We start from the raw sequence: 27408 nt of genomic DNA, 5'->3' as shown, positions 1-27408 counted from the left end.
GTCGGCCCCCAAGCAGGCTGCCTGCTGTGGCCAGAGCTTGCCCAGCGGTCAATCAGGGCCACGGGGATGGAGGACAGGCCCTGGGATGGGGGGTGTCTGGAGGCTCCAGCTCTGGAATCCGCTTCCTCCAGGGCTGTCTGGGTGCACCCCGACGCCGCTCAGTCTGAAGGGAGAGTGAGGCAGGGGGGCCGGGGCCAGGTCACAGGGATGTGTGGAGGCGAGGTAGGACAGGAATTTCTCCCAGAGCTGAGAAAATTGATTTTTTTCCATCATTGATTTTTTTACGGCAAAACTTTATAGCGGAGCCTGGACGACTTTATTCCTCAAACTCCAACAGTTTAATATACGTGATGAAATGTAAGATTTCCACGATTCTTCTAGTAGTTTTCTGGCCTTAATTTCTAGATTTTAATCTTTGCTCCATCTGGATTTTTTTGCTGTAGGATCTCTGTGAGTTCAGGTACAAGTTTCGGGAACCAATTCAGGTTGTCCTAAGGGGAACAAAGAAACCTTTATTTTGCTCAAGAAAAACTGAAAGTCTGGGAGCAGTGGCTGCAAACGGCTGGATCCAGGAGCTCGAGCGACGCCATGGGTGCCCTCCTCCCACTCGGGCTTCATCCTGGGCAGGTCTCCCCGCAAGGTGGGAAAATGGTACCAAAGGTTACCAGGGCATCTTCCCTCACTCCTGCAAGCTCAGCAGGGCAAAAAGGTCGTGTCTTTTTCCTGAATAAAAGGCCTGCGGGAAGGTGGACCGCTGGGTAGAGGGGTGGGCAGTTTCAGGGAAGCAGAGGGGAGGTCCCGGGAAGGGCGCAGAGGCCGCAGGCCCTAGCTTTGCAGGTGGTCACCCACCTTCTCCCTCTTGCTTAGATGCTGCACTTTGCCTCCTTGGGCGCCGTTTCTGGCCTCTCTCTGCGCTGCCCATCTCTCTGTCCATCCATTTATCTGTGCCAAACCGTTCTCAGAGTCTCTGTTTCGTGTGTCGGGTCGTTGGTAAGTGGGTGGCAAGTTGATGCCTCCCCATCTGGTACTGACCCATCGCTCTTCCTTTCCAGAACTTTCCTGGCTGTTCCTACATTATTTGTTTCTCTTTGAATTTTAGAACCAGCCTGTCTGTTCCCAGGTCTTATGTGTTATTGGGACAAAGGCATGGCACCCACGTCTGCACCTGCCTGTCTGGGGAGGCCCTGGCTTCCCGCACCCGAGCCTTCCTGCCCTCCTGTGGTAACATCTGCAGCATTCCCAGAGATCGTGCATGAGGCTCATGGGACGTGGTCCTGTTTGCTCGTTGTGAGAGGGTGGGCTGCTCCCCTCTTCCCAGAAGTGGGGGGTAGAGTGCAGGAAGGAGCCCCCATCCATGCCGTGAGCTTCGGCAAGAGAAGGCAAGCCCTAACGGTCAGGTGTGTCCCCCGGGGCCCCCACAATCCAGATTCAGTCTCGGTCTCCAGGCTGGAGGGGCGGGGGCCACGGAGGAAAGGGCATTCCGCCCTCTGGCAGCCCGTGCTGGCCCAAGCCTGTGATCAGGGCAGGCCCGCCAGGGTTGGGCCACTCCTCACTCCGGACTTCAGCAGCAAGGGCCTGGCCCTCCTCCAGCGGGGGCGGGGGGGGGCAGTGGGGCCTCCGACCGGACCCTGTAGGCCACGAGCTGGGCCCCGGCCCACTGCTTACAGCTCCCACCTGGCCCTCCGAGGGGCCAGTTTCTACTGCCTGTGCTCAGCGAGGTGTGGTGTCTTAAATGTTTTGACATTTGAAATCTGTGTTGGATACATTTGTTCTGTTTAAATTGTACCGGGTTGAGGTGACTCACAGGGAATTGTTTGTCTCCTGGGCCCAGACCCAGCGTCCTGCTGCTCCCCTGCCCAGCCTCCAGCCCAGCAACAGCCTCAGAAACCCTCCTGGAGCGGCCTCTCTGCCCATGTCAGCCCCTCCCCCCGTCCTGCAGAAGGTGGGCTCCAAACAGCAGTGAAACCAAGGGACGTGGGAAGGGGCCCCAGCCAGAACCTGCCTCCCAAGCTCGGCAGACGCAGGAGCGAAGGAGGCCTGGCGGGGGCGCTGGCGGGAACCCCTGCAGGCAGGCAGTGAGTGATGGGCACCCAGGGCCAGTGGGTGTGGAAAGGCCCCTTCCCGAGGGCCTGGGTGGCCTTTCTCTGGCCTGTGCATCCTCCCGTTTAGCAGAGCCTTGTTCAGGTGGAACTGAAGATAATCCTCAGGCCACCGCCTCCTGGAAGGCCTCGTGATCTCCCAGGCGGGGCCTGGAGCACTGTGGGTGTGGGCAGGACCTCTGGAGGCCTCAGCTGGAGGCCTCAGCGCCCTCAAGGGAGCAGGCATGTGAGTCTGCCCTGTTCTGCACAGACGCCCGACCGCCAAAGGGGCCGCAGAGGAAACCCGCCCGCAACTTCGGTAGCTGCTGGGTGTCGCGGGGCTCTGCCTATATGAGCAGGACGGAGGTGCGGTTGTCCTCACCTGAGGGACCATCTCTGTCGTACGATTGAGGACCCTCAGGCTGCAGGCGAACCAGGTCAGGAGGTGGCAGGAGGGGCCACCTGGAGCCCAGGGAGCCCCAGGTGCAGACCTGTGGAACTTTCCAGAGCAATCGCAGCCACCAGGCCAGAGCCCATGCAGACAGCCTCTCCAAGCGCAAACAAAAACCTCTGTGAAACTGAAGTTCAAAACGAGCATGTGGACCAGCTTAGCAGGTGCAGGGACAGGCCCCGCTGTCTCCTGCACGGCTGAGGCCACGTTGTCCCTGCCAGGGAGCAAGGGCTGCGAGACAGCGGAACGTTCAGGAAGAATAAACAGCCCCTCGACGCTGTTAGTCCACTGCCCCGGGAGGTGATGCCGGTTGTTGTTGTTGTTGTTGTTCTTCTGTGTTTTTTGAAAATTTTATTTATTTATTTGACAGAGAGAGACACAGCGAGAGAGGGAACACAAGCAGGGGGAGGGGGAGAGGGAGAAGCAGGCCTCCCGCGGAGCAGGGAGCCCGATGCGGGGCTCGATCCCAGGACCCTGGGACCATGACCTGAGCCGAAGGCAGACGCTTGACGACTGAGCCACCCAGGCGCCCCCCCCCCTTTTTTAAAGATTTTATTCGGTGATGCCAGTTTTAGGACCACCCCTGGGGGAGTCCTGTTCCCCAGTGCTCATCACAGCCACCCCTGCAGAGGGGCTGCAGGGACTGTTCTCAGCCTGGTGTCCTGGCAGGGCCCGGTCAGGTGTAGTCCAGCCCCTTGGCCTGTCTGAGGCCCGGCTTCCCCAGATGCAAATGACATCGAAGTTAGAGGTGCTCATAAGAAGCTGATTTCAATGAGCTGAGAGGCAATGGGGTGGGGTAGGAGGAAGGGTCTTACATGCTTGTCCAAACATGAACTGTCCATATACATGAGGGATGCTGGGCTTGGCCATCCTGGAGGAGAGCCTGGGGCTCGGGGACTGCAACCATGACACCTCGTGTCCAGACCTGGGAACACAGAGCCCCAGCCCTTCACCACAACTAGGACGCGCCAGAGTGTAGTCCACACCGTCCACAGGACACGCCAGAGTTTGTACCCCACACTGTAGGCTGAACCCTGTGCAGAGGGGCTCACTGAGGTGGCAGAGAGTCTGTGAACCCCTTCTGAACCAGGGGTGGGTGGGAAGCAGGCAGAAAGTGGAGTGTGCATCTGCCAGTCTACCCCAAAAGACCAAGCACCTTCCATACTCCATATCCCGGCTTGGTGGGGCAGGCAGCAGGGTGGTGTCCCCCGCACACCAGCCTGACAGCTGTCCTTCTCTGTCTCTCTGCAGATTAATACCTTCATGTCCTTTGTGTTCCCCATGGTGGTCATCTCCATCCTGAACACCATCATTGCCAACAAGCTGAACATCATGGTCCGCCAGGCAGCTGAGCAGGGCCAGGTGTGCACGGTTGGGGACCAGCACAGCTCATTCAGCATGTCCATCGAGCCTGGCAGGGTCCAAGCCCTGCGGCATGGTGTCCGGGTCTTACGTACGTAACCTCTGGGCCCTCCGGGGTGGGTAGCAGCCAGATGCCAGCAGAGCAGCAAGCCTCACGCCACCAAACAGGGCGAAGTTTAAGACCCAGGAAATGGAATAGTCCCAGCAGAGACTCAGAAGTCTGGCTCCACCCAGGGATCAGTGTTCTTTACTCCACCCATTCATCTACCTATTCACCCACCCACCCACCCACCCACCCATATAATCACTTATCCATCCATCTGTCCATCCATCCACCCATCCATCCATCCACCCATATAATCACTTATCCATCCATCCTTCCATCCGTCCATCCATCCATCCATCCATCCATCCATCCATCCTACGACTCATCCATTCACTGATTTAACAAGTCTCCTGAGCATGGACTCTGGGTCAGGCGGCTTGCTCACACAGACATGGAGCAGCAGAGGTGGGGGTTACCATGTGTGCCAGGCAGTCAGGGACCTGGAGAGACCTGAAGTGCAGCCCCTCTGCATTGTGACCCACATTCTAATAAGGAATCCTGAAGACCAACCCTTACAAAGATCCCAAGCCAGCCCCCATCACAGGAGAGCGCAGGGTGGAGCTTGTGCTCCTGTGGGTTGTGGTGTTCCATGTGTGGGTTCCTGGGCCTGACGTGTGCCCAGAGACGGCATCCTTGAGGAGCCATCCAGAGTATGCTCTTTCTCAAACCACCCTGCCCCCTACTGCTGAGGGCAGTCCCGCCAGACCCAGCCCCTCCCCAACTGCGACCACCTACCTTGTGCCTCCCAGCAGCCCTCCCAGTTGCTGTCACCCTAACCCAACAGACAGGCCTCTGGGCCTCTGCCCCAGGCCACCTGTCCCTCAGCGACCACTGTTTCCTGGAAGAAAGACGTCCAGAGCAGCACTACCCAATAAGAATATGACACAGGCGCCGCACATAATGTTAAATGGTCTAGTAACCACGTTTTTGTTTTTTTTTTAAAGATTTTATTTATTTGTTTGACAGACAGAGGCACAGTGAGAGAGGGAACACAAGCAGGGGGAGTGGGGGAGGGAGAAGCAGACTCCTCACTAAGCAGGGAGCCCGATGCGGGGCTTGATCCCAGGACCCCGGGATCATGACCTGAGCCGAAGGCAGTCGCCCAATGACTGAGCCACCCAGGCGCGCCTAGTAACCACGTTTTTAAAAGTAAAAAGAAATAGATAAAATTCATTTAAATAATTAATTTAGTCTAGTATTTCCAAAGTCTTGCCATTTCAGCATTAATCATTATAATAGTATTGCTAAGAGCGTTCCTTGGGCCACAGTAGCCTCATGGCCAGTGGCCAACAGGCTGTGTTCAGGGGTCAGGGTCACAGCCTTTGCTTTTGCTGTGTCAGGGACAGGCTTCCTGGAACATCCCCTGCCACCAAGCCATCTCCTACTGCGGCAAGCAGGAAGCCTCCCATCGTGGGGCCTCCCGCAGGCTGGGTCTCCTGGGCCTGTGGAGTCAGGGCAGCTGCCAAGGGGCCAGGGCCCCAAAACCAAGCTCCTCCTGCAGGTTCCCCCCATGTCCCAAGATGAGGATGCACCGTCTCAGGGACGAGCTTCTCTCTGCACCAGGACTGCCCAGCCAGCCCCAGGTTTTCCCAAGTGATTGGCCTTTTTATTGCTTTCTTTTTCACTGCGGTAAAATGCACTTAGCATACAATTTACGATCTTGACCCTTTTTAAGTGTCCATTCGGTGGTATTATGCACATCCATACCATCAGTCTCCAGAACCTTTTCATCTTACACAACTGAAACTCTGTCCCCATGAAACACTAACTCCCAAGCCACTCTTCCCAGCGCCTGACAACCACCCCCTCCTCGCTGTCTCTATGGGCTACTCTAGGGGCCTCAGGCAAGTGGGATCGTCTGTTTGTGCCTGGCTTATGTCCCTGAGCATGATGTCCTTAAGGTTCATCCACGTCGCGGCAGGTGTCAGAATGTCCTTTCTTCTTAAGGCTGAGTATACTCCAGAGTCTGGATAGACTGTATTTATCCATCATGGGTGGGTGGACACCTGGGTTGCTTCTGCCGTTTGGCCATCGTGAACAGTGCTACGGGCGTACAAACATCTGGTTGAGTCCCTGCTTTCAATGCTTTGGGAACTAAGCTCAGGAGTAGAATTGCTGGATCATATGGTAATTCTACTTTTAATTTTTTGAAGAACTGCCATACTGTTTCCCAAAGTGGATATACAATTTTGCATTCCCACCAACCGTGCAGGAAGCTTCTCATTTCTCCACATCTGCACCAAAAATCACTATTTTCTCAGGATTTGGGGTTTGTTTGTTTGTTTTACAGTAGTCATCCAGGGTGTGAGATGGTATCCTAGTGTGGTTTTGGTCTGCGTTTATCACATGATGAGTGATGTTGAGCCCTTTTTCATGTGCTGATTAACCGTTTGTGTATCTTCTTTGGAGAAATGTCTGTTCAAGTCCTTTGCCCATTTTTTAAATGTGTAATTGGGTTGTTTGATTTTTGCTGTTGAATTTTCATTTTCTGTGCGTCCTGGATATGAATCCCTGATCAGATGTGTGATGTCAAGTTGGTGCCCGTCATCTTCCTCTAAGAATTTTGTACTCTTAGCTCCTCCATTTAGATCTTTGATCCATTCTGAGCTAATTCTGTATAAGGTGTGAGGTGGGAGTCCAGCTCCCTTCTTTTGCACGTGGCTGTCCCATTTTCCCAGTATTGTTTCCAGGACAATGGTCTGGGCAGCCTTCTAGGAAATCATGGGCCCATATCTGTGAGGGTTATTTCTGGGTTCTCTGTCCCATGGTCTCTATGTCTGTCTTTAGGCCAACGTCACACTGCAGCTTGGTGGTAAGTTTTGAAATCAGGACATGAGAGTCCTCCATCTTCGTCCTTCTTTCTCAAGATTGTTTCAGGGGCCCCTCAAGACTCCACATGAATCTTAAGGTGGGTTTTTCTATTTCAGCAAAAATCGTCATCAGCATTTTGAGAGAGGTTGCATGGAGTCTGTAATTGTGGGGAGCACTGACTTTTTTTTTAAGATTTTATTTATTTATTTGACAGAGAGAGACACAGCGAGAGAAGGAACACAAGCAGGGGGAGTGGGAGAGGGAGAAGCAGGCTTCCCGCGGAGCAGGGAGCCCGATGCGGGGCTCGATCCCAGGACCCTGGGACCATGACCTGAGCCGAAGGCAGGCGCTTGATGACTGAGCCCCCCAGGCGCCCCAGCACTGACATTTTAACAGTGTTTTAAGTGCCTGTGCACAGAACAGGACCCATGTCTCTCTGTGTCTTAGGGGCTGTGGTCATCGCCTTTGTGGTCTGCTGGCTGCCCTACCACGTGCGGCGCCTCATGTTCTGCTACATTTCCGATAAGCAGTGGACCCCGTGAGTACCAGGAGCCTGGGACAGAGGGGGGAGGCTCAGGCTGGGAGAAGCTCCCCAAAACAGGTTGGCATGGGAGGTGGGGGCGCTGACCAGAGCAGCTCAGGGCAAGGGTATAGGTCAGGGGTCCCCACAGGTTCGTGGTGTGTCCGTGAATGGGCTGGAGAAGGAAGAAGGCCACAGAGGGACAGACGCCACGGGGCAGGTTACAGCGGAAAAGGAAAGCAGCCCCTAAGAGAGTGGGAACGAGACAAGTTTAGAGACATCTGGAGAGTGACAAGGAAGGGCTGGTTCTGCTGGATTTGGTGGGGGGTGATAGCAGCTGTCTGGGCATCCTAGACCCCCCCCAGGCTGGGGGAGTCGCTAGGCACACTCCCCAGACTCAGGGAGAGCCACACCCACGCTGTGCCCTATCGCAGCCCGAGGACACACAGCAAAATCAGTAAAAGGAAAAGCCTGTGGAGGAGTCTGGGAGACCAGGCACGGCTTCCAGAACCCCCTCCCCGGGCTAATTGCCCCAGAACGAGCTGAGGCCATGTGAGAAATGTTGTCTCCCGGGAAGCTCTCCAGAGGCCTGGCGCCCAGGGCCTCTGCTGGGGGCCAGTCACGTAAGCACCCCTGGCTGGCGAGCGCCTGAATTCGAGACTCCCAGGGGGAAGGAACTGCTCGGCATCAACCATGTTGTTTGCACAAACAGTTTACGCCGAGGGAGCCCCTCCTCTCAGGGAACGGTGAATCCCTGAAATCCAAGCTCCCAGACAATGGCAAGGCCAGCCTGGCCAGGAGGCCCTTGTGAGAGGGCAGCCCTGGGCCCACCATGGGAGCTTTTTTCTGCACAGCCCAGAGCCTGGGCTCCCAGGTTCTTCTCAGTGCCGAGGAACCACTGGGGAGGGCGGATCTAGCACAGAGGAGAAGGTGCACGTAGCAGAGCACAGCCCCAGGGGAAGGGTTTCTGATACTCAGGGCTGCCTGCTGGTAAAGTGAGCTGCCTGGTGAGGGAGCGAGATCCCTGTGAGTGGAGGCAAGCAAGCTGAGGGCGAGGTACGCAGCTGCCCAGGAGGCAAGGAAGGGGTTCCTGCCCGGGCTGTTCGGTGGAGGCCGGGGACCAGCCGCTCCCTGCAGCCCTGGCGTGCCAGGCTGCACAGGGCAGGCCAGGGGTCCTGCAGGGAGAGGTGGAGACAGGCCCAGCAGGGCAACCACAACCCAGCTCCGCAGACTGGTGCCAGTGGGAGTGTGGGTAGAACTTCCAACTTCTCCAGAGAAGCCAGAACCTGGAATTTGTGAAACATCCCCATGTCAAAAAAGTTACAAGTAGTTTTTACAATTTTTGTCCCAAGCGCACGGTGTGGGCGGCTGTGGGGTCCACGCGGTCTGAGCGCCTCTCCCTTGCCCCCCAGGTTCCTGTACGACTTCTACCACTACTTGTACATGCTGACCAACACGCTCTTCTATGTCAGCTCCACCATCAACCCCATCCTCTACAACCTGGTCTCCGCCAACTTCCGCCAGGCCTTTCTGTCCACCCTGGCCGGCCTCTGTCCCTTGTGGGGGCGCAGGAGGGAGAGGCCGGCCTTCTCCAGGAAGACCAACAGCGTGTCCAGCAACCACACCTTCTCCAGCAACGTCACTCGGGAGACACCGTATTAGAGCCGGGCGGGGCCCCGAGGAGGGGGCGGCGCCGCTTGGCCTCCACGCCCCCCCCCCGCGGCCCCCCCCAGCCCCGGGGCAGGAGTGGGGCTCCGCAGAGGCCCCGGACCTGGCGCCCACCCCCAGGGGCCCCCATTTCTCTCAGCGTCTCCCTCGGGGCCCGCCCCACCCCTCCCTCGGGGCCTCTTTGAAAGCCGGGGAGAGATTGCTCCTCTCCAGATCCAGAAAGGGCCTTTAATGAGGAGAAATTAGTGGTGGGTGAAAGGCAGACTTCTTTGTTCCCACACCACTGGTGTTCAGAGAGGACAGAAATGAAAGGCACAGGCCTGGCTGGGCGGTCGAGGGGAGGCGGGGGGGCCCCAGAGGCGGGGGCGCTGGGCGGAGCCCGCTGGCGGGGCCCTCGAGGGCATCCAGCCTCCCGGGAAGCTTTGATGTGCCCCGAAGGACAGCCCGGGGGTCGGCTGGGTCAGGCACCGGCCAGACCCAGGCCTCTCCCTCCTCCTCTCGCCAAGACGACCAGGCTCTGCAGGGACGCCGGCCACCGGGGGCTTGGCCGGGAGGTCCTCGTGCTTGGCAGAGGCCAGGCCAGCGGAGTCCTGCGTCCTCACACCCACCCAGCGGCCCAAGCCAGGCCGGGGACGTCCCCGTGGGCACTCTCGCTCCCGCTGCGCGGGTGAGCTTCCTGATGAGAAGGGGGGCTCCCTGAAGGGCAGAGGCGATGGCCGGGTCCCACAGAGGTGCCATTTGCAGGGACTCAGCCACAGGTGAGGAGGAGGAGCCTGGGCGCAGGCAGCCCGCAGGTCGTAGGTCACACCGAGCCCTGGGCACCCAGAAAGGCAGGCGCCTCCTTGATCTGTAAGAGCCGGTCTCCAGACAGGATGGCCTGTCCTGGTCTTGGCCCTAGAAGGTCCCCTGAGCCAGGGGAAGCAGATCCCAGAGGAGCTGCCCTGGATAAGCTGACTGGGAGTGGCAGAAGGGCCCGGAAAATGAAATGCAAGGTTTTTTTAAAGTAGGTTCTCACCGTCCTGAAGGGAGACTGTCAGACAGGCCGACGGCTGTGAGCCGCACTGACTCACGACGCAGGAGGCCTGGTCTGAGTCCCAGGGCACCAGGACTCGATCCCCCACCCATAAAAATGACAAGTTGGAGAGTCCAGTCTCCACGGTGGCTTTGGGTCAGGGCCCCCTACGTGAACCCCACAGGATCATTCTCCAAGCCACAGGACCTTTCCGGGGCAGTCGGCCCACCACCGGTCCGTGGCCAGGCAACCCTCCCATGACCTGGGGGCCACCCGCACAGGGGATGAGGCCCGCCCAGATCTCACACACAGGCACCTGCTCTGGGCGGGTGAGTGGGACTGCTGGGCCCTGCCGGGCAGGCAGCAAGCGGGCATCAGTTCGGCAAGGGCTGAGGCCAGGCCCAGGCAGTGGGCATCAGAGCAAGGGCCTAGACTCCTCCTGACACGCCCTCAGACACCACCACCCCGCCCCCGCTGGCACCTCGGGTACACCTGATCCTCGGAGCCTCGGTTCTGCCCCCTGACGAGTGCGCGTGGTCGTTCAGCCCCCTCAGCGGGGCTGACGGTGCCGGTCCTGGAGGACCCAGCCCGGAATGGACAGAAGAGACGGTTCCCTGGGGTGGGGGCAGATCAACTAGGGATCGGGACCCCCACTAACCCAGGGCCTCCTAGACGCAGCTGGGCCAGGGTCTGTACTGCGGCCCCCAGCCCATTTTACTGTTGTGGTCCCCATGTTCCCCTGTGCGCACTCCGTGCAGTCAGAGATGCGCAGCCCCGTAGAGTCAGCGGCTGGCCGCGTCCCCCTGTGGCCCCCCCAAGCCGGTCTCAGCAGCCAGCTGCCTGCGTGGCTGGTCAGTAGTGATGCTGAAAGCCCTTCATGTCGCTCACACAGACATGCCCCCAGCCCTCACCGTGACATCCCGCCGTCGGCAAGAACAAAGCCCTGAGTCTCTCAATAAAGGAGACTGTGGCCCCCGCGGTTGGCGTCTTCTGTCGGGGACCGGGGGGCCTGCTTGCACCCGTTCGTTCACTCACGCATTTATTCAGCAGGCATTTACAGGTGCGGCAGACAGCCCTCCTCTGGGACCCTTGTACCCAAACCACGCGGGCTTTGGTCACATCTCCCAAAGGCTGGGGGACTAGGGACCCCGATCTCCCCAACTCAGGTCCTGCCCCCACTGGAACGTCAGAAAGCAGCAGAAGATGAAGGAACTGGTGCAGAAGACCCCATACGCCATGGGGTCCCCTCAAGGCCTGGAGTCAGGGAGACCCGGGTCCACACTGGCTGTGTGACCAACACCCTGCCCACCCTGAGCCCATTTCCCGCTCCGTGGGCTGGGCACAGAGGAGGCCTCATGACGGGCCTGCGCGGTCCTGTGAGTGGTGGACTCTGGCCCCTCCAGCCAGCCCAGAAAATTGAGGGAAGGAAGTCGGCTTCCCGCCAGGGGTCAGCAGTTCGGGGGGGACACTTGGGAACTCGTCCCCTAACACAGCTGCTCCCCTTGTCTCCTCTCCGGCCTCCCCTTCTAGACCTTCACCTCTCGCTGGCAGCGTCCCCACAGAGTCTAGACTGGGGGACGAGCAGCATCGTCCTGGACTCTGGGGCTGCAGGGAGGGCCCTCTGTCCCGCCTCCTCGAGTGTCCTCGGCCGGAGGGGCCGGCGAACCTCAGAACCACTGCACACCTGGAGGCCAGCTTGCCAGGCCCAGCCCACCCCGTGTGCACGCGCAGAAGCTCCAGGACGTGGGGGCCTGCGCCTGCAACAGCTTCTCTTGCAGAGTCCCACGCCCACACTTCACTTGTTCATTCATTTACTCACTCATTGATTCAGCTGCTGGGTGCAGAGTCCCAGGCCTGCCCTTCCCTTCATTCATTCACTCACTCACTGATTCAGCTGCTGGGTGCAGAGGCCCAGGCCTGCCCTTCCCTTCATTCATTCACTCACTCACTGATTCAGCTGCTGGGTGCAGAGGCCCAGGCCTGCCCTCCCCTTTGGTCAGTCACTCACTCACTCGTTCACCTGCTAACTGCTCCTCAGGTCCTGGCTTTCTCAAAGCTGACTTGCTGCTCCATATTCCGATTAGCACAGGGAGGAGGTGTGAGGCTCCGGAGGCTCCCAACTCTGCCCCTCGTCAGCAGGGGAGTCTCAGGACTCCCCTTCACTCCCAGGGTGAGGGGCTCACTGGCCAGCTCCAATAGGTGCACTGATATCACACAAGAATATCCAAAGGAATGAAACGCTAATGGTAGAATTCAGGCCAGCCAAGGAGAGAAAAGTTGGGGAACAGTGGGCAGGCAGTCTGCAACCCTAACCACAGGTCCGTGCCACTTTCCCATGAGTCCAGAGCCCTAGACAAGCCCCTCCTGCAAGTTTCCGGAGCTTGGATCCCCGTTGCCCCTGCGCACAGGAGAGGAATCCACCCTCCCGGCTCTCCTGGAGGCATCCTGGCCTATTACCATCGCAACAGGAGGAGGGTTTGGGAGGGAATTCTATACATTTAAACATACACTCGAAGGAAAACACAGCTGTCAGCCTGGGCTTGCTGCTGGAGCCTGAGCACGGGACAAGCTCCCCCTATACCCTCCCCCTCCTCCCACTGCCCCAACTATGATTTGAATTCCAGTTTTTATCAGAACTCCATGGAAAACAGGTCCAGGCTGAATTTATGCAGGGAGTGCGGGGGGGGGGGAGGCCAGGTGCCAGAGTCGGGAAGCGCGGAGCCCACCGTGCTGCACGTGAAGGGGGGCACACGCGTGTGCATGCACGCACACACATGCACCCACACGCGAGGGCACTGGCCCTTTGCCCCGTTGGGCCTTCTCCCACGGTGCTGAGAGGCTGCCAGTCGCAGCCCGAGGCCCAGCTTCTGAGGTCTGGCAACATAAGGCTGCCCCACCACGGGTGCCGGGGCCTCTCGGCTCCCACCTTCCCCACTTGCTTCAGGATGACGAGCCATGTGGGGGCCTCATGCTGCCCTGGGAAGCCCCTGGGGAAGGCCCAGCCAGGCCCAGAACCAGGGCAAGACCCTTCAGCTCAGCCCCAGCCACCCCGACCTGTCAACTCTGACAGGCCCCTTGGAGAGCAGCAGCAGTAGCTGACTCACACAGGGACCCCGAGGCCCACACCCCAGGGAAGCCTTTTTTTTTCTTAAGATTTTATTTATTTATTTGAGTGAGAGAGAGCACAAGCAGGGGGACAGACAGAGGGAGAAGCAGGCTTCCTGCCGAGCAGGGAGCCCGAAGCAGGACTCGATCCCAGGACCCCGGGTTCATGACCTGAGCCCCCCAGGTGCCGGGGGGGTCTTGTTCTCATCCCCAGGTAGGGTTCTCGCTCTCTTGTTTCAGCTGGGAGTCGAACAGGAGCCCCTGGACTGTCTCTCAGGACTCAATGAGAAACGCTAACCCCGCCATCTGGGTTTCAGTCAGACCCCTGCCCTCACGTGCTGATCTTTGCCCACACGGAGCTGGTGCTTACTAGATGCTCAGAAAATCTAATGAGCAAACCAACAAGCAAACGTCCACGTCCCTCGCCAGTTCCTGCTGGGGGCTGCAAGGCCCTTGCCACTAAAACACGGCGCCTGGAACCTCACAGACACACAAGGTGACCCCGAGGCAAAGCCGGACCCACTGTGGCGTCCCCTGGAATGACACAGCCCCAGATCTGCCGCCACCGGCACAGCTCAGCAGACCTCCCTCCGAGCACAGCCTGGAGCCAGATGAACATGCACAGAACATTCCGGCAAGCATTCCTGTAAGGAAGCAATCCTGTAGTGAGGATGGATGGTAGCCAAGGGGGCCGCGACTGGTCTGGGTCCTGCTTGGTGTGGCGTGAATGCACACGGAGCAGGGAGAGTGTGAGGGGCACAAGTCCCCCGCCCCCGGGTGTCCCCTCGGGGCCCTGCAGGTTGCCCAGAAGACCTGAGGGGCTCCCAGGCCCCCTGTCGCTCAGGAAGCAAGAAGTTCCCCAATCTGAACAAAACTCCCCAAAGGACATTTTGCTCGCCGTCTGTTGTCAGCTAACCCCCTAGGTTTAGAGGCTCAATCCCCAGCCTCATTTGCCTCCCAAGACCCCGAGTGCCCATGGGTAGCCCAGGTTGGGGGCTCCACCTGGCATCACTATGCTGGGAGGGAAGTCAGTCCCCAGCAGCCTGCCACCCCTGCAGCAGGGGTAGCCCGGATGAGCACGTGCCTCCGTGTCCCAGGGCGCCCGGCGGGGAGGGCAGGCTCCGGGTGCCATGTGCAGGCTGACACCTCCCCTCCCCACCCTGCTGGAGCCCCGGGATTGCCTCCCCGACAAGTGACTGGGTGAGTGGGACTCAGGGACTGGTTCACGAGGGCCCCGCTGCTGGCTGGCTGTGGGGCTGGAGCTGGGGAATGAAGGAGTCAGGCAACATAAGGCTGCCCCACCAGCTCCCACCGAGCTAACCTTTCCCCTGAATCCACCTGCTGCTTATTTCCACCTGCTGGTATCACTGTGCACAGTCCTCGGGCTTTGCTCTTTGCTTTCCATCCAGAGTTCTTAGCTTTTAGTAATCCATGGGACAGAACGTCTGCCTCCGGCTTTTTCCGTCTCACTCGGAGCTGTAAGTGTGCAACTTACTTTTTACGCTTCTGACATCTTAGAGACTGTTCCGAATCTGCTTGTTGAGAGGCACATCCTTCTTCCCACAACTGCGGATGTTCTGGATGGACACACCAGTGCATCATTTCCAGGCCTTCCGTCTCCCCAAGAAGCACAGAAGCCTGGCCCATCTTCTCCTTTGCCCCTACACGCATCTGCTCCATCCATCCCTACGGTGGGACTGGAATTTCTGAGCCGCGGGTCTGTGCATTTTTAATTTCACTGCTACAGCTGAACGCCTTCTGCAGATCCATGTCAGAGCATATCCCCACTGGCGTCCAGGGGCTGGCCATGAAACTCTTCAGTCCCTTCAAAGAAGGTTCTGGCAGAATATTCCATGACATTCTCTCTCTGCCCCTGGGAGTTCAGAGGAAAACGTCAGCCTCACTGAACCTCCAGCATGAGCCATTTCCTGTAATCTGTGCAGGGAGCCCAGCTTCCCCAGGGGTGCCTGTCACACACACACACATACACACACACACACACACACACACACACACACACACGAGCGCCTGCTGCGGCAGGCAGGCCGGCTTCCCCGCTGCCCCTCCCATCTCTGCTGGGGGGCTTTCCAGGGGGCAGAAATGCTTTGGGAACAGAAGGGGATCTGGACCTTGTGTTGCTTATTTGCACAGGTGAACTGCAGCCCCAACCAAACCCTCCTGGACCCACTGGAAATGACTCTCTTGACGCACCCCTTCCAAGCAGAGGCTCCCCCCACCTCCCAGGCAGCAATTTCCTGTATTGAGCCCTAGACACTCGCCCAGAGGGCCTTTAGGAGACCACGCTGATCCTCTCTGAGTGTTTGTGTGTCTTGTCAACATGAGATGTGGTGGTTCGGAAATACTAAATGAAAATAATAATAATAATAATAATAATAATAAAATACTCAACAGTTGGCCAAATCCTGAAATGCTGATGTTGCATGGAAGCTTCCAGAGAGCTGCCCCCTGCAGGGGCCGCAATGGGCAGAGGGTGCCCGAGGCTATCCTGGGAACTCCCACCCCCCAGCCTGTGCCCCAGCCTGCACTGGGCGGTCCCGCGGGGCAGACAAGTGCCATGGCATCATTCTGTCGTTTCACTGCTTTGCCTGACAAAGAGCTCTTGCAGGGGCCACCCTACCACCCACCTAGTGGCCCACACATCTACCTGTCTGCCTCTTTACCTTTCACGGAGCATGAGCCCCGCCCCTCAGTTGGGACAAGACAAGAGAGAGAGAACGGGACAGAGAGGGGTGCCCCCCGCACTCCCTGCCTGTCTAGCTGGCTGTGTGCACATTAGCTTTCAAGATGCAAAACCTTTTTGCTTTGGGTAAACTGATCTATCCTCTCGTGGAAAATGTAAATGACGTGAAAGAGATGGGTCCCGAGTACAGAGTCGTCTAGTCCTACCCAGAGATGATCCCTGCTGGCCGATGGGGAGCACGCTGCCCGGCCCATGGCCGAGCCAACCGCTGTACACACTCCCGAGCCCGGACGGCGGGCACGCTCTCACGCACGTGCCCCTACGTGCCCCACGCGATGCAGCCCGTCACCCGCACAGTGCCCTCTCCCTGTGCACACTGGCGGCGAAGCCATGTTTTAGACACAAAGTTAAATTTCTGATACTCAGATGTTTCCAAAAGTAAAAATGGCCTGTCTTAGGCAGAGTGAGGTCCCTGTCCCCGGACACTTGCCTTGTCTCTACGTGCCTCAGCTGACCTGGGGGAGCTCAGGTATGAGAATGGCCTTCCAGGTGTTCGGCCAGGTGGGACGGGGGGGGGGCCAGGCCTTCCTACCCACCCTTCCTTGTCTAGCCACGACTGAATGAGCCAGCGGGGGTGGAGGGACGGGCACAGTGAGCAGGGGGCAGGATGGCAGAGAAACCCCTGCTGCGCTCTGGCCCGTGGGGGCCTCACAGTGGTCACTAAGCAGGAAGGGGGCAGTTCCCTCCACTGATGAGGAAATGGAGTCTGGGAGGGAGACCCAGTGGCACCCCTCGGGGTCAGCAGCAAGGTAGCAAGCAAGCCCAGCAAGGCAGGGGCAAGCAGCAGCAAGACACTCTGGTCTCCCAGCTCTGGCCCAGAGTTCTTTCCAGCAGGAGCCCTCCCGTGCCCCCCAACCCTGGGCCGCTCAGCCCACCTGCCCCCATGCCGGAGTCACTTTACTGTCCTTTCTCCCTCCTGATGCGCTTTTCCCTGGATGGCCAATGAGCACACAGCTTATGGCTTCTCTGGCCCCAAGTCATCTGAGGAGCCTGATGGAAACATGAAAACCCCATTTCAAAGTCATCTGTATCACCTTGGGTGCCTCAGCCCCAGGGGGACGGGGCACCCAAGAAAACATCAAATTCCCACCCAAACCCCCAGCTCCCAGCACCCTCCAGGGAGCCCTGCCCCGACTGGGCCACCCATGGGGGATGGAGCCTCCAGCTCAGCAAGGAAGCAGAGCCCCCCACACCCCAGGAAGGCTGGTGACTGTAATCCAGGAGGGCTGCTGGGGGGAGGCAGTGGAGGGGCAGCCTCAGCCCTGCTCCCCCAGAGCCCACCGAGTAAGGGAAATTCCCATGAGCAGAGTTACCTGAGCCCCTCCTGAGTGCCAGACCCCGGCTATGTGGGGACCCTGAGTTGAGCTGGGTGGGCCCTGGGGCTTCCAAGGAGATGGATGGGAATCAGGAAAACAGAAAGGAGAGAGGAGACTGGGGTGGGCAGTCAGGAGCAGACAGAGTGGCTGGGAGGAGCGCTTCCCCAGGATTGGGACAGTGGCCCGTGATAGCAGAAGGGAGCCAAGGGCAGTGGGAGCACAGGCGGGCAGGGCTGCATGATGCAGCTGGGGGCCTCGTTCTGAGCTTCTTGGGGCCGTGGGGGTGGGGGTGGCATGACAGCCCTCCCAGAGCCCCCCCCCATCCAGCCATTGGCCCAGCCCTGCTGATGGGACCCTGGCGTCCGGCGGAGAGTGGGTCAGCAGGGGGCCAGCACCATGGGGTCTGTCTACCCACATCAGTCACTGCTCTTGGGCCCGAATTACTCTAATCACGTCCTCCTCCCGGCAGTCAGGCTCCTCTGCACATCCCTGTCATCCGTTTACATTAGAAAGTGACACGTCAGTGGGGCCTGGAGGGGGAGAGGCTCTGCCCAGTCCGGCCACACCCGATCGCCCCAGTAGAGCAGAGCCCCACCTCCCCTGTGGCAGCAGGAGGCCCCTCCTGTCCTGTGGGGTGGCCCCACCTCCTGTCCGACCCCGGCCTACCTAAGGGGGGCCCTCCAGGCCCCGAGCACCACAGGCTCCCCCATATCTGACTCCAGTGCCCTGGGACCTCCCACCTGACCCCGTGGCCCACTCTGCAGGTCTGTACGCTTACTTCAGGGGCATCTACTCTAAGTGCCACACCAGGGAAGGAACCTGGATCGGGGGCCATGGGGGGAGGCCCTGGCAGCCCGGAACATCAGGCTGCCTCTCTGGGTCGGGACCCCCGAGTCAGGGCTCCCCGGAGGGAGCCTGGGAAGTCTCGTATGGACTGGCCCCTGCAGAGCCTCCCTGCAGCCCCGGGAGACTCACCCTCCTCACTGTGCGTTTACAGGAGAGGGAGGGGCTGAGAGGGAGCCCCAAGCAGCCTGTCACCCCTGTCCCCTGCTGCTCTGGGAATCCAGCCTTGCTGGGAGTGGGCAGGAAATGAATTTTAAGGCCTTCTTTCCACCCCGGGTCCTGACCCCAACTTGGCCTCACCCAGTCGGAGCACCAGGAAGGGGGACACATGGATTCTTGCATGATGAGGTGGGGTCTGTGATCCGGAGGCCTCTGTCCATCTAGCTCACCTCACAACGGTGACCATGATGGACCCCGAATCCTGGGGGGTCCTAGCCGCGCCTAGGATACCCCGTGCCTGCTGCACCCCCACCCCCCAAACCTGCCTTTGCACCCTCCACCTCTCCCCCGCTGCTCCCACCCAGAGGGGCCGTCCCCGTCTGCAGCCCCCAGCATGCCCCCCTTACCCAGAAGCGAGGTTTTAGCCCCATGATCCTGCTCGCCAACCATGGGGATAACGACCAAGAGCTGCATTTCTCCAGCGTGATGTCTGTGCTTGCCAGTCTCCTGCAGTTGCCCAGTCCCGGCCGCGGCCCCGAGATCGAACGTCAGCACAGCCGAGTCACGGGGGCGCTGAGGCCCCGGGGCATCGGGCAGTCTGGAAGGATCGCCAGGCTGGGAGCCGAGGAGGCTGGGGCCTGGACCCAGGACCACCTGTGCCCTCAGCAGCCGAGGCCCCGAGACCCGCCCCGCTCCAGCTCCCGGGGCGGCAAGTACAAACACAACCATGAAAGAGACCCCTCCCCTTTCCTTCCAGCCTCCGCTATAGAAAACTGGGAATTGTGAATTCCTTCTCAAAGGAGGTGACGTTCCTTTGAGAGGTATATAAACCTTTTTAAAAGCTAAATAAACCTCTCACCAGCTTACAACCCCGGACTGTGCTTCTCAAGGACCCGGGAGCCATCTCTCTGAAATGGAGCCTCGAGGAAGGTGGCGCCCCTCCCCCAGCCCGAAGGAGGCAGGAGCCTGACCCCCCCAAACTCCCTCCTGCCATAAAGATCCGAGAGTTTAGTCCTCCTTCGATAAAGCCAGTGAGCTGACACAGACGTCACCCCACTTACCAGGAGGTTTGGGGTGAAGCGCACGGGATGGACAGCGCTGTGAAGCCCTCCTCCTTGAGAACCAGCCGAACAAGCTGGAGAACGTGTGTGCGATGGGTTGTGTGTTCTTGGCTCTAGAAAAGGGTGCGATTTTCTTCTGTCTTTGGCACCTCCTGGCAGATGGTCTGCGATGCACACTGCACTCTGGTTTAGTGCTCATTCGATAATGAAACCGTTCCCTTTCTCTTCCACCTCCGTGGAGAGGTCTGCCTGGCTAGCCGATGTTGTTTTTAGTTCTATTTCCCCACAGGCCATGAGTCACTCCAACGCCGTGGGCCTGGCCTGCGTCCCTCCTCGCATCGCCTGGCTGCTTGCCAGTTTGAAGCTGCTAGACTGTGGGTTCTTGACTCTCTCACACACCCGTAGACGTGGAATCTGAGAGAGGGGCATGTGCTGTACCCCAAGATGCTGATGCCCCTAAAAATGAAGGGATGCCCGGCACCGCCTCCCGCGGCCCCAGAACACACAAGAGCACACGTCCCCAGGCAGCGGGGGGAGGGGACCCAGCCAGCAGAGCACGCACATCATCACGGTTCATCCATCCAGAAAGCCAGCGCCATATGTAATCTGAGGAACCATGACAACAGCCAGTCACCTGCAAACCCCAGGCTGAGCTCGCAGTTCTTCAAAGGCAAGTGCCTGTAGGTGACTTTAAATGATTTTCCATTAATTACTTGCCAGGGAGCCCAAAATAGCTTCCCAATCTGCAAGTCTCCATGTGAGCCCTCACCGCGACTTATAGCGCTAAAGAGGGCCAAAGCTGGTGCAGAGAAATGGCCTTCTCCCGCTGCCCCTGATGGCCTCCCCAGAGGCAGCCTGGGAGGCTGTTTCTGTCCTGAAGGGAGAAGCCACCAGAACGTGGGCAAACAGGTACGGCTTCTGTCAGCGCCGAGACCTGCGCATCCAACTGCAGCTTTGGATGCTTCCACATCAGCCTCAGACGTGCCTCACTCTGGCAAAGGCTGCCGGTGTCTGTGGGAGGCAGGCTGGCCACTGACTCGCTGCAGCCGGGGAATGCGTCTCTGTCGCTGGCAGGGCACACGCACTTTGCAGATGGGATTAAGGCCCTAAACATTAAGGTAGGGAGAATATCCTGAATTTCCAGGCGGGCCCAAAATGGTCACACGAACCCTTAAAAGCAGAGAACCTCCTTGGGCATCTCCAGAGGCAGGATGGGAAGTCTTAGAGACCTGAATGTGGGAAAGACCCCACCGCTTTCGCTGCCTTTGGAGATGGAGACAGAGGCCCAAGCCAGAGATGCCGGGAACAACCTCCGCCCACGGCCAGCAAGGACCTGGAGACTCAGTCCTACAGTCGCAAGGACCTGGATCCTGAGCACAGCCTGGATGAGCAGGCAGTGCCTTCTTCCCGGAGCCTCCCTATATGAGCCCAGCTGGTGGGACCCTGAGCAGAAAACCCAGCCAAACCCACCAGAATTGGAGATAGTAAACGGTGCTCTTGGACGCTGCTGTGTTTGTGGGGACTTGTTGCCGCCACAGTAGGAAATGGAAATGGTGCCCCGCTGTGCAGCTTTGCTCCAACTCCGCAAACAGGGCCCTGCCAAAGCAAATGCAGGTTATTTTCAGTCTTTTGCTATTAAGAAAGCTTTATCCCAGCACATTTCCCTGCAAATGCATGTAGGGGACGATAAGCCTGCTCATGAACCCTGAGCTAAGCTCCTCCCCTGGCCCAGTGCAGAGGCTGCATCCGCACACCATCATTCCTGGGACCGCCAGACCCAGGAATGCCCCAGCGCCCTCCCTGCAGGTGCACTCCAATTCTGGGAGCTCTGCAGGCATCACCTGCCTTGTCCTGAGCAGGCTACACCCTGGATCTGAGTTGGAGGCCATGGGTCAGACGGGGCAGGAGCCTTGGATCCATGTCTTCAAGGAATGGACAGGTCTGAGCTCCCAAACCAGCAAGGCCCCGCTCTCCATGGCATTCTGAGAGCTGTTCTTGAGGAAGATGGCTATAGGGCAAGATGGGCCAGGACAGCAAGGTCACTGGTGAGCGGACAGGGAAGACAGAAGGCAGACATGGGAGGACGGATGCTCTAACCTAGTTGAGCCCCTGGCTGGGGCCCATGCCTTGCCAGCCCCTTCCTTCTGATGCTTCATAATGTGGCTGCTGGCTCCCGGGGCTTATCTGCTCAGCTGGCCACCCCTGCTGAGCCTTTGGCTTTCCCAGAAGGGTCCTTTGTGACCCCCAGGGTCCAGGCGTGACACAGGCTCAGCACTGGGGTCACTGGAAAGATTGTGTATGGATGGGCTGAATGTTCTGGGTCCATTTCTTACTCAAGTCCAGGAGAAAGGGTTTGCTTTGCAGAAAAATGCTCCAGTTGATTTCTCAACAACACGGAGGGAGACTCCTCTGGTGGATATGCCAGGTCTCTGAGTCCTGAAATTGAGCAGGTTATGTCAAAAATGCAAAGGAAAGAGTTTTGGTTCAACGTCTTGGCTTGGCCGTGTGTCCACCACACTGTGAGGTTGGATTCCTTCCCTCCTCCAGTCAGGATTTCCTGGACTTGCCATGTGAAGGCTGCTGAGCTGTCTGATTTGGACACAGGTGGAGCCCCAGACCCCACAGAGGTAATCATTCCCAACCTCACAATTAGGTGGAGGAAAGAGAAGGCTTCAGGGGGAATCAAGTGTCGATTTTTATGGGAAACAGAATTCTCAGTGGCCAAGAATCAGGGTGTTGGGAAACAGTGACACAGAGAGGAAAATATTTGTGTCATTCACCACAATGCCACAGAGAGGTGGGCAATCTGGGGTGGCGTGGACAGTATAGTTCTGAGGGGCAGAAATAGCTGTCAGATATGCGGAGAGATGGTAATGAACAAGAGCTCCCCGTGAACACCCTGCGGCCTCGGGGCAATGGGGCCTCCCACTGCTGCTGACACACTGGCCTCAGCCTCTGTTACACTTTTCTTCACTACCAGTGTATTATGTTCTCTTACCACCTATCTCTCTGCTCTCCAGTGTGAGCGGTGTTCACTCCTCAGTGCTTGGCACATAGAGAGTTGGCACCCCTTAAATGTTTGTGGAATGGATGGATAGATGGATGGTCGGTGGATGGTTGGGTGGATGGATGGTGGATGGATGGAGGATTGGGTGGAAGGGTAGTGGATGAATGGATGGATGGATGGATGGTAGGTGGGTGGATGGAAGAAAGGATGGTGAATGGAAGAAGGATGGATGGTGGATGGAAAGACGGATGGATGGATGGATGGATGGATGGATGGATGGATGGATGATGGATGGATGGATGGATGATGGATGGATAGATGATGGATGGATGGTGGATGTATGGATGATGGATGTGGATGGGCAGGTAGGTGGATGGATGGATGATGGATGTGGATGGGCAGGTAGGTGGATGGATGGATGATGGATGGAGGATGGATGGCAAAGAAGCTGTGCAGGACACTACAGGAAGAATCCACTGTTCTTTTCATTGACTGTCTTGTCCTTCTATCTGCAGAGAGGCAACATGAGGAAGCTTCTTGCCTATAGAGCCAAAACAGCAGCTAATAACAAGGCCGGTGCCTGCCAAACTTGGCCAAGGAAATTTCCATTTGGAAATGAGGGTAGTGCTGGGTTTGGCAGCTGCACCATGAGGTGAACTGAAAGGATTTGGTGCTTGAGCACACACATCACCATCAGAACTTTCCGCCAGCAGCTTCAAGTGGGGGTGGGACAGTGATATGGCCATAGAACACGAGGGTGGAAAATCAGCCACGGGCCAAGCCCCAGACCCCATGCAGGCTGCCATAACAGGGAACCCCAAATAGACCTAGCCCAGAGGCTGGAGAGCCAAGCCCTTCCCACTGCTCCATCTACATGGTTCCTCCCTCAGTTAGGGGCTGCACATAGGAGGGACCTCCCACCCATTGGCCATCCTAGCGTGGGGGACTATGCACCTCAGGACCATGACGGGGGCAAGGGAGGAGCATGGCTTCAGAAAATAAGCATGTTTTCCCCTCACTTACAGTGGGAGTTGAAGGGGAAGGAGGAAGGATAGGGGTGTGGGATGACGAGGTTGGCAGCAGACCCCCAGCACCCCAACCCACGACCAGGTGAGGAAGCAAGTAGCCCATGCCCAGTTCTAGGCAGAATCCTCCTCCCTTCCTCTGGGGAAGCTCCTGAACTATGAAATAAAGGAACCCCCCCCCCACCAAAGCCCGGGTCCTCAGGGTGAGGATGTGTCCATTGATGACTTCATGGACAGTGTAATATGGCATGGTCTTGTGCTTGTAATCTTTCCCTGACAGGGAGGAGAGAAGGGGCTCTGCATCCCACACTGGGAATTTTGGGGCGGGGGGGGGCCTGCAAGTAATGCATCCCAAGCCTGCAAGGGCAGCTTCTTCCCCGAATCCTCCCCTCTTACCCAGACAGGGGCCCAGACAACACAGTGAGCTCCAAGGGACCTGCAAGAAGCTCCTCTGGGGGCTGTCAACAACCAAGTTCTGGCCCAGAGACTGTGGCAGAAGTTTCATCTGCTGTGCTCAGACTGTGGTGGCCCCTGGGAGAGGCCGGCAGCGAGTCCCAGAGGAAGCGTGCAATTTTCTGTCCACCTGCCAAGCCTCCCCAGATAAAACCCAGGAGCTTTACCAAAGCCAGAGGCATCAGCAACACCAGCGTGGCCCTCCAGCCTGGACTACTGGAGAACAGATTCTGCTCGGGTACCCAGCCAGGCAGACAAGCAACGCCTTCCGGCAGCTCTGCAGCAAGCAGACTGATGCGTGGCTCAGGAGGCCTGTGCATGGCAGCTCGGGGCTCCGGAATGACCCGGGGCTCTGGGATTAGCTCACCAGGCGGAGGCAGGCCAGGCCCCGACGGCACTCCTAGGTTTTGGTGTAAGCAGCTTTGCTGTTTTGCTCTAGCTCACAGCCCGGAACCCTGGTGGCTGAGGCCAGCTCTCAGCTTTGGCTAGCCACCATCGGCACCAGAAGGGGCGCTTGGCTCTGAGCCCAACTTGCGTCATCCCAAGGCTGGAGTTGGTCTCAGGAAAGGTCAGCATTTCCAGTTTAACCCAGCATGAGCATCAGTTGGCCACTGGGACCAGGAGAGACACCAGCCTCAGGGGCACTTGGCCCAGGCCCAGGCGGGTGCCCTGTGTCGAGACGGAGCATGGGGCCCCGGGACCCAGTGCACAGAGCTCCAGGACAGGGAGCCCAGGAGGGAGGGCTCTCAGCCAGAGACGCCGCTCCACATACCGACTGTAGGCCCTGCTTAGCTATCCAGTTTCCCCTCCCCTTCAAGCCCAAGTGAGGCAGTGGGGACGCTCATTCTCACATGACCTGGAGTCACATGGGTGCAGTGGAGACCCCTGGCCTCTCTCCCAACACCTCAACTTTCCTTAAGAAAAGGCCTTCTTCCCACCAAGACCCACTCAGCTGGGTGCCTATCAGCGTAGGACTAAAGGAACAGAATCAGAGAACGGGGACCTCACTGCTCCAGGGTACCCCCCGCTTCCCCTCAGCTCTGCGAGCCCAGGGCACTCCATCTTTCTCCACCCCCCAAGCCAGCCAGGGTCCCTTCTGCTGCTTGCCACCCCACACGTCTCCAAGAAGGGGCGTGAGGGGGGTGCCCTGCAGACGCGACAGGACCGGGCCCAGTGCACACCCCGGTGACTGCCATCGGAGAGAAGCTACGGCCAGCACCTGCCCTGCCAGGGCCCTCCCGGGTCATCACCTCCTCTGCTTCCCCAGACCCATCCTGGGCAAGAGCTGGCCCAGATGCAGTACAGATGCCGGCGGGAGCTGAGTGCCCAGAGGTGGACCAGATCTCAGCCATCATGCCCAACCTGGCAGAAGACGCATGCCCATCTGGGGGCAGCTCTCGGCAAATACTCCATCCCGGGACAGACCACGGTAGTGGGGGGACACGTGGCACAAGATCACATGGTCATTTCTGCTACTGCCTGAAGCCATGGGGGTCCTCGGCTGCCCCCACAACAGGGCAAGGGGGTGCCTCCCCTCCTGTCTAAAACCAAGGGGGCAGCTGGCTCTCTGTGAGTGCATTCCTCCAACCAGTGCTGGACCCTTTCTCTGCACGAGTCCCCAGGAACCTAGAGCAACGTCCTCTCCCTCCAAGGGACTCCATACTCCTCTGTGCATCTGTGTGGTCCCAGCAGAGACACCCCGTTGCTCAAGGAAGAGTGTACGTACACTGACCACCACCTCCATCTACCAGCACTGGGGATTTCAAGTGAAATGAAGGTGATTTCATTGTAAGAAGGTTTGGGATTCGTTTGACCAGAAATGCTTGCTCTGGAGCATTGAGAAAGCCAGGATTTGGGAATGAATCACATACGAAACTAGACAAATGCTGTTTGCAAAAAGCTGCTGTTGGGGTAGGTCTCCTTCACGTGTCTGTTTTCCTTTCCAAACTTTATGTATTTGTTTAAAGTTTTATTTTAAAAGAGCTTGAAGCTGAGCAGTTGCGCAGCTTAAGGAAGAGCCCCACGTGCTCCCAGGCTCACATCTTTTGCCTTCTCTCTTTCCAGTCCCTCTCTCTGGGAATACTTTATCTGGATCATTGGAGATGATTCTCTTTGTGTATTTTCATTTTTTTAGTAAAAGTGAACACTGAGTGGGTGGGAAAAGGTTAGACAGGGGAGCAGCCTCCCAGCTGGGTACCAGGCTCTGTCCCGAGCTGTGCACCCCACTCACCCACTCGCGCAGGCCGGGCCCCGTTCCCCCCGCCACCCGCCCCAAGGCCCGGGGGCTGTGTCTCAGGCTTCCTTCTCCTCCGTCTGGGTTCCTGTGTCCCCGGAAAGCTCCTGTGTTGAGAACCTAATGCCCAGGGTGATGGTGTTAGGACACGGGGTCTCTGGGAGGTGATGAGGTCGTGAGGGTGGAGCCCCCACGATGGGATCAGAGGCCTCGTGAAGGAGCGGGGGGAGCCCCCCACCCCTGGGCCTGGGGAGGGCACAGCCTGGGCAGAGGCAGCACCCTGACCTAGGGGCTCCAGCCAGCAGCAGAGTGTAAGACGGGACGTGTGTGTGTGTGCGATGCGCGGCCCCTCCGCAGGAACGTTCCATCGGCGGCACCTTACCTCCTGGTCTCTCAGCATATACGTGCTCTGCAAGGTGCTGTCCTTGGGGCACTCATGCTCTTTCCTAACCCCCCCCCACCACCACTCCCCAGCTTCCCTCGGTTGCAGCCTTATTCCTCATCTTCCGGTGGACGCCTGCATAACTCTAAACAGCTCAGTGTGGGTGCCGTGATCCCCGCCCGCCCTGGAGTGCGCTGCGGCCCCCCCTTTCTGCCCGGTGCCCACCCTGCTGCCCTACGGGACAGGTGCCCTCCACTCCACGACAAGCTCAGGCCGCCCGTTCACCCTGTAGGGTGAGCATAACCCCGCAATGCTGGTCGTCTGCATTTAATGTTATGATGAGGTGTGAGGCTGTTGGGGCCCTGGGGGGAGGAAATTCTGTCCCCAGCCTTTCCACAGAAGCGGACTCCAGCCCGCCGGTTCCCACACTCCCTTCGTGGGCTTAGGCGTCTGGCACGCTGCCCCCTGGCTGGCTGTGGCCCTGGGCGCATGGCACCGCGTCCTTGCACTAGACCGGAATGCAGGCTGGTGGGGGCTCTGGGCCCAGCAGGCGGGCCCTTCTGCCTCAGTGCCGCTAGGTACATGTCCCCTCTGTGGTCCATCCCACCCAGGGCTCCAGCTGACGGCCCTCAAACCCTCCTCTACCTCCTCACAGTGGACAGAAGCTGCACGGAAGCCAGGAGGCTGCAGAGCCTGGTGCAGGGGCATCGGGGCACGGGCTTCCCTCCCAGGGTGACTTTTCTTGCCTATGAAACAGAATTGTTCCCTCGTACAAAGAGAACATTAGTCATTCTCCACGTTGACCCCACGAAGCATTTCCTTCTGTTGTACAGACACGGGGAAGCAGAGCTGGCCTTCGGAAGCTGAACGGATGGGGAACGAGTCCATCTTTGAGCAATAAACCCGGCCCCTCGTCAGGCCCCTTGAAACGGACATGCGGCTGAAATGACCAGCAGCCCAGGCACAGTGTCCAGGGCAGCTTACGGCGGTCACATCCCAGTCCTGTGGCGTTCTGGAGGTCGGAATTGTCCGGGGCTCCCGGAGACCAAGTGGGT

The 27408-nt window shown here is 58.5% G+C and overlaps 1 protein-coding gene across 1 annotated transcript in view; it reads left to right on the top strand.

Moving 5' to 3' along the window:
- Positions 1 to 10972, top strand: part of NTSR1 (neurotensin receptor 1) — a 44264-nt gene extending 33292 nt beyond the window's left edge. The window contains exons 2-4 of the mRNA XM_025865092.2: positions 3781 to 3982; positions 7256 to 7346; positions 8741 to 10972. Coding sequence (XP_025720877.1) covers positions 3781 to 3982; positions 7256 to 7346; positions 8741 to 8990 — 543 coding nt within the window. The 3' untranslated portion in view covers positions 8991 to 10972. The remainder of the gene's footprint in view (positions 1 to 3780; positions 3983 to 7255; positions 7347 to 8740) is intronic.
- Positions 10973 to 27408: the final 16436 nt, after the last annotated feature.

The sequence above is a fragment of the Callorhinus ursinus genome, unplaced genomic scaffold (genome assembly GCF_003265705.2).
Source record: "Callorhinus ursinus isolate GAN/ISIS: 27379988/994484 unplaced genomic scaffold, GSC_fseal_2.0 scaffold89, whole genome shotgun sequence".
Lineage (NCBI taxonomy): Eukaryota > Metazoa > Chordata > Mammalia > Carnivora > Otariidae > Callorhinus > Callorhinus ursinus.
Note: the sequence above shows the minus strand (reverse complement) of the source record. Positions and strands in the feature narration are given on the sequence as shown.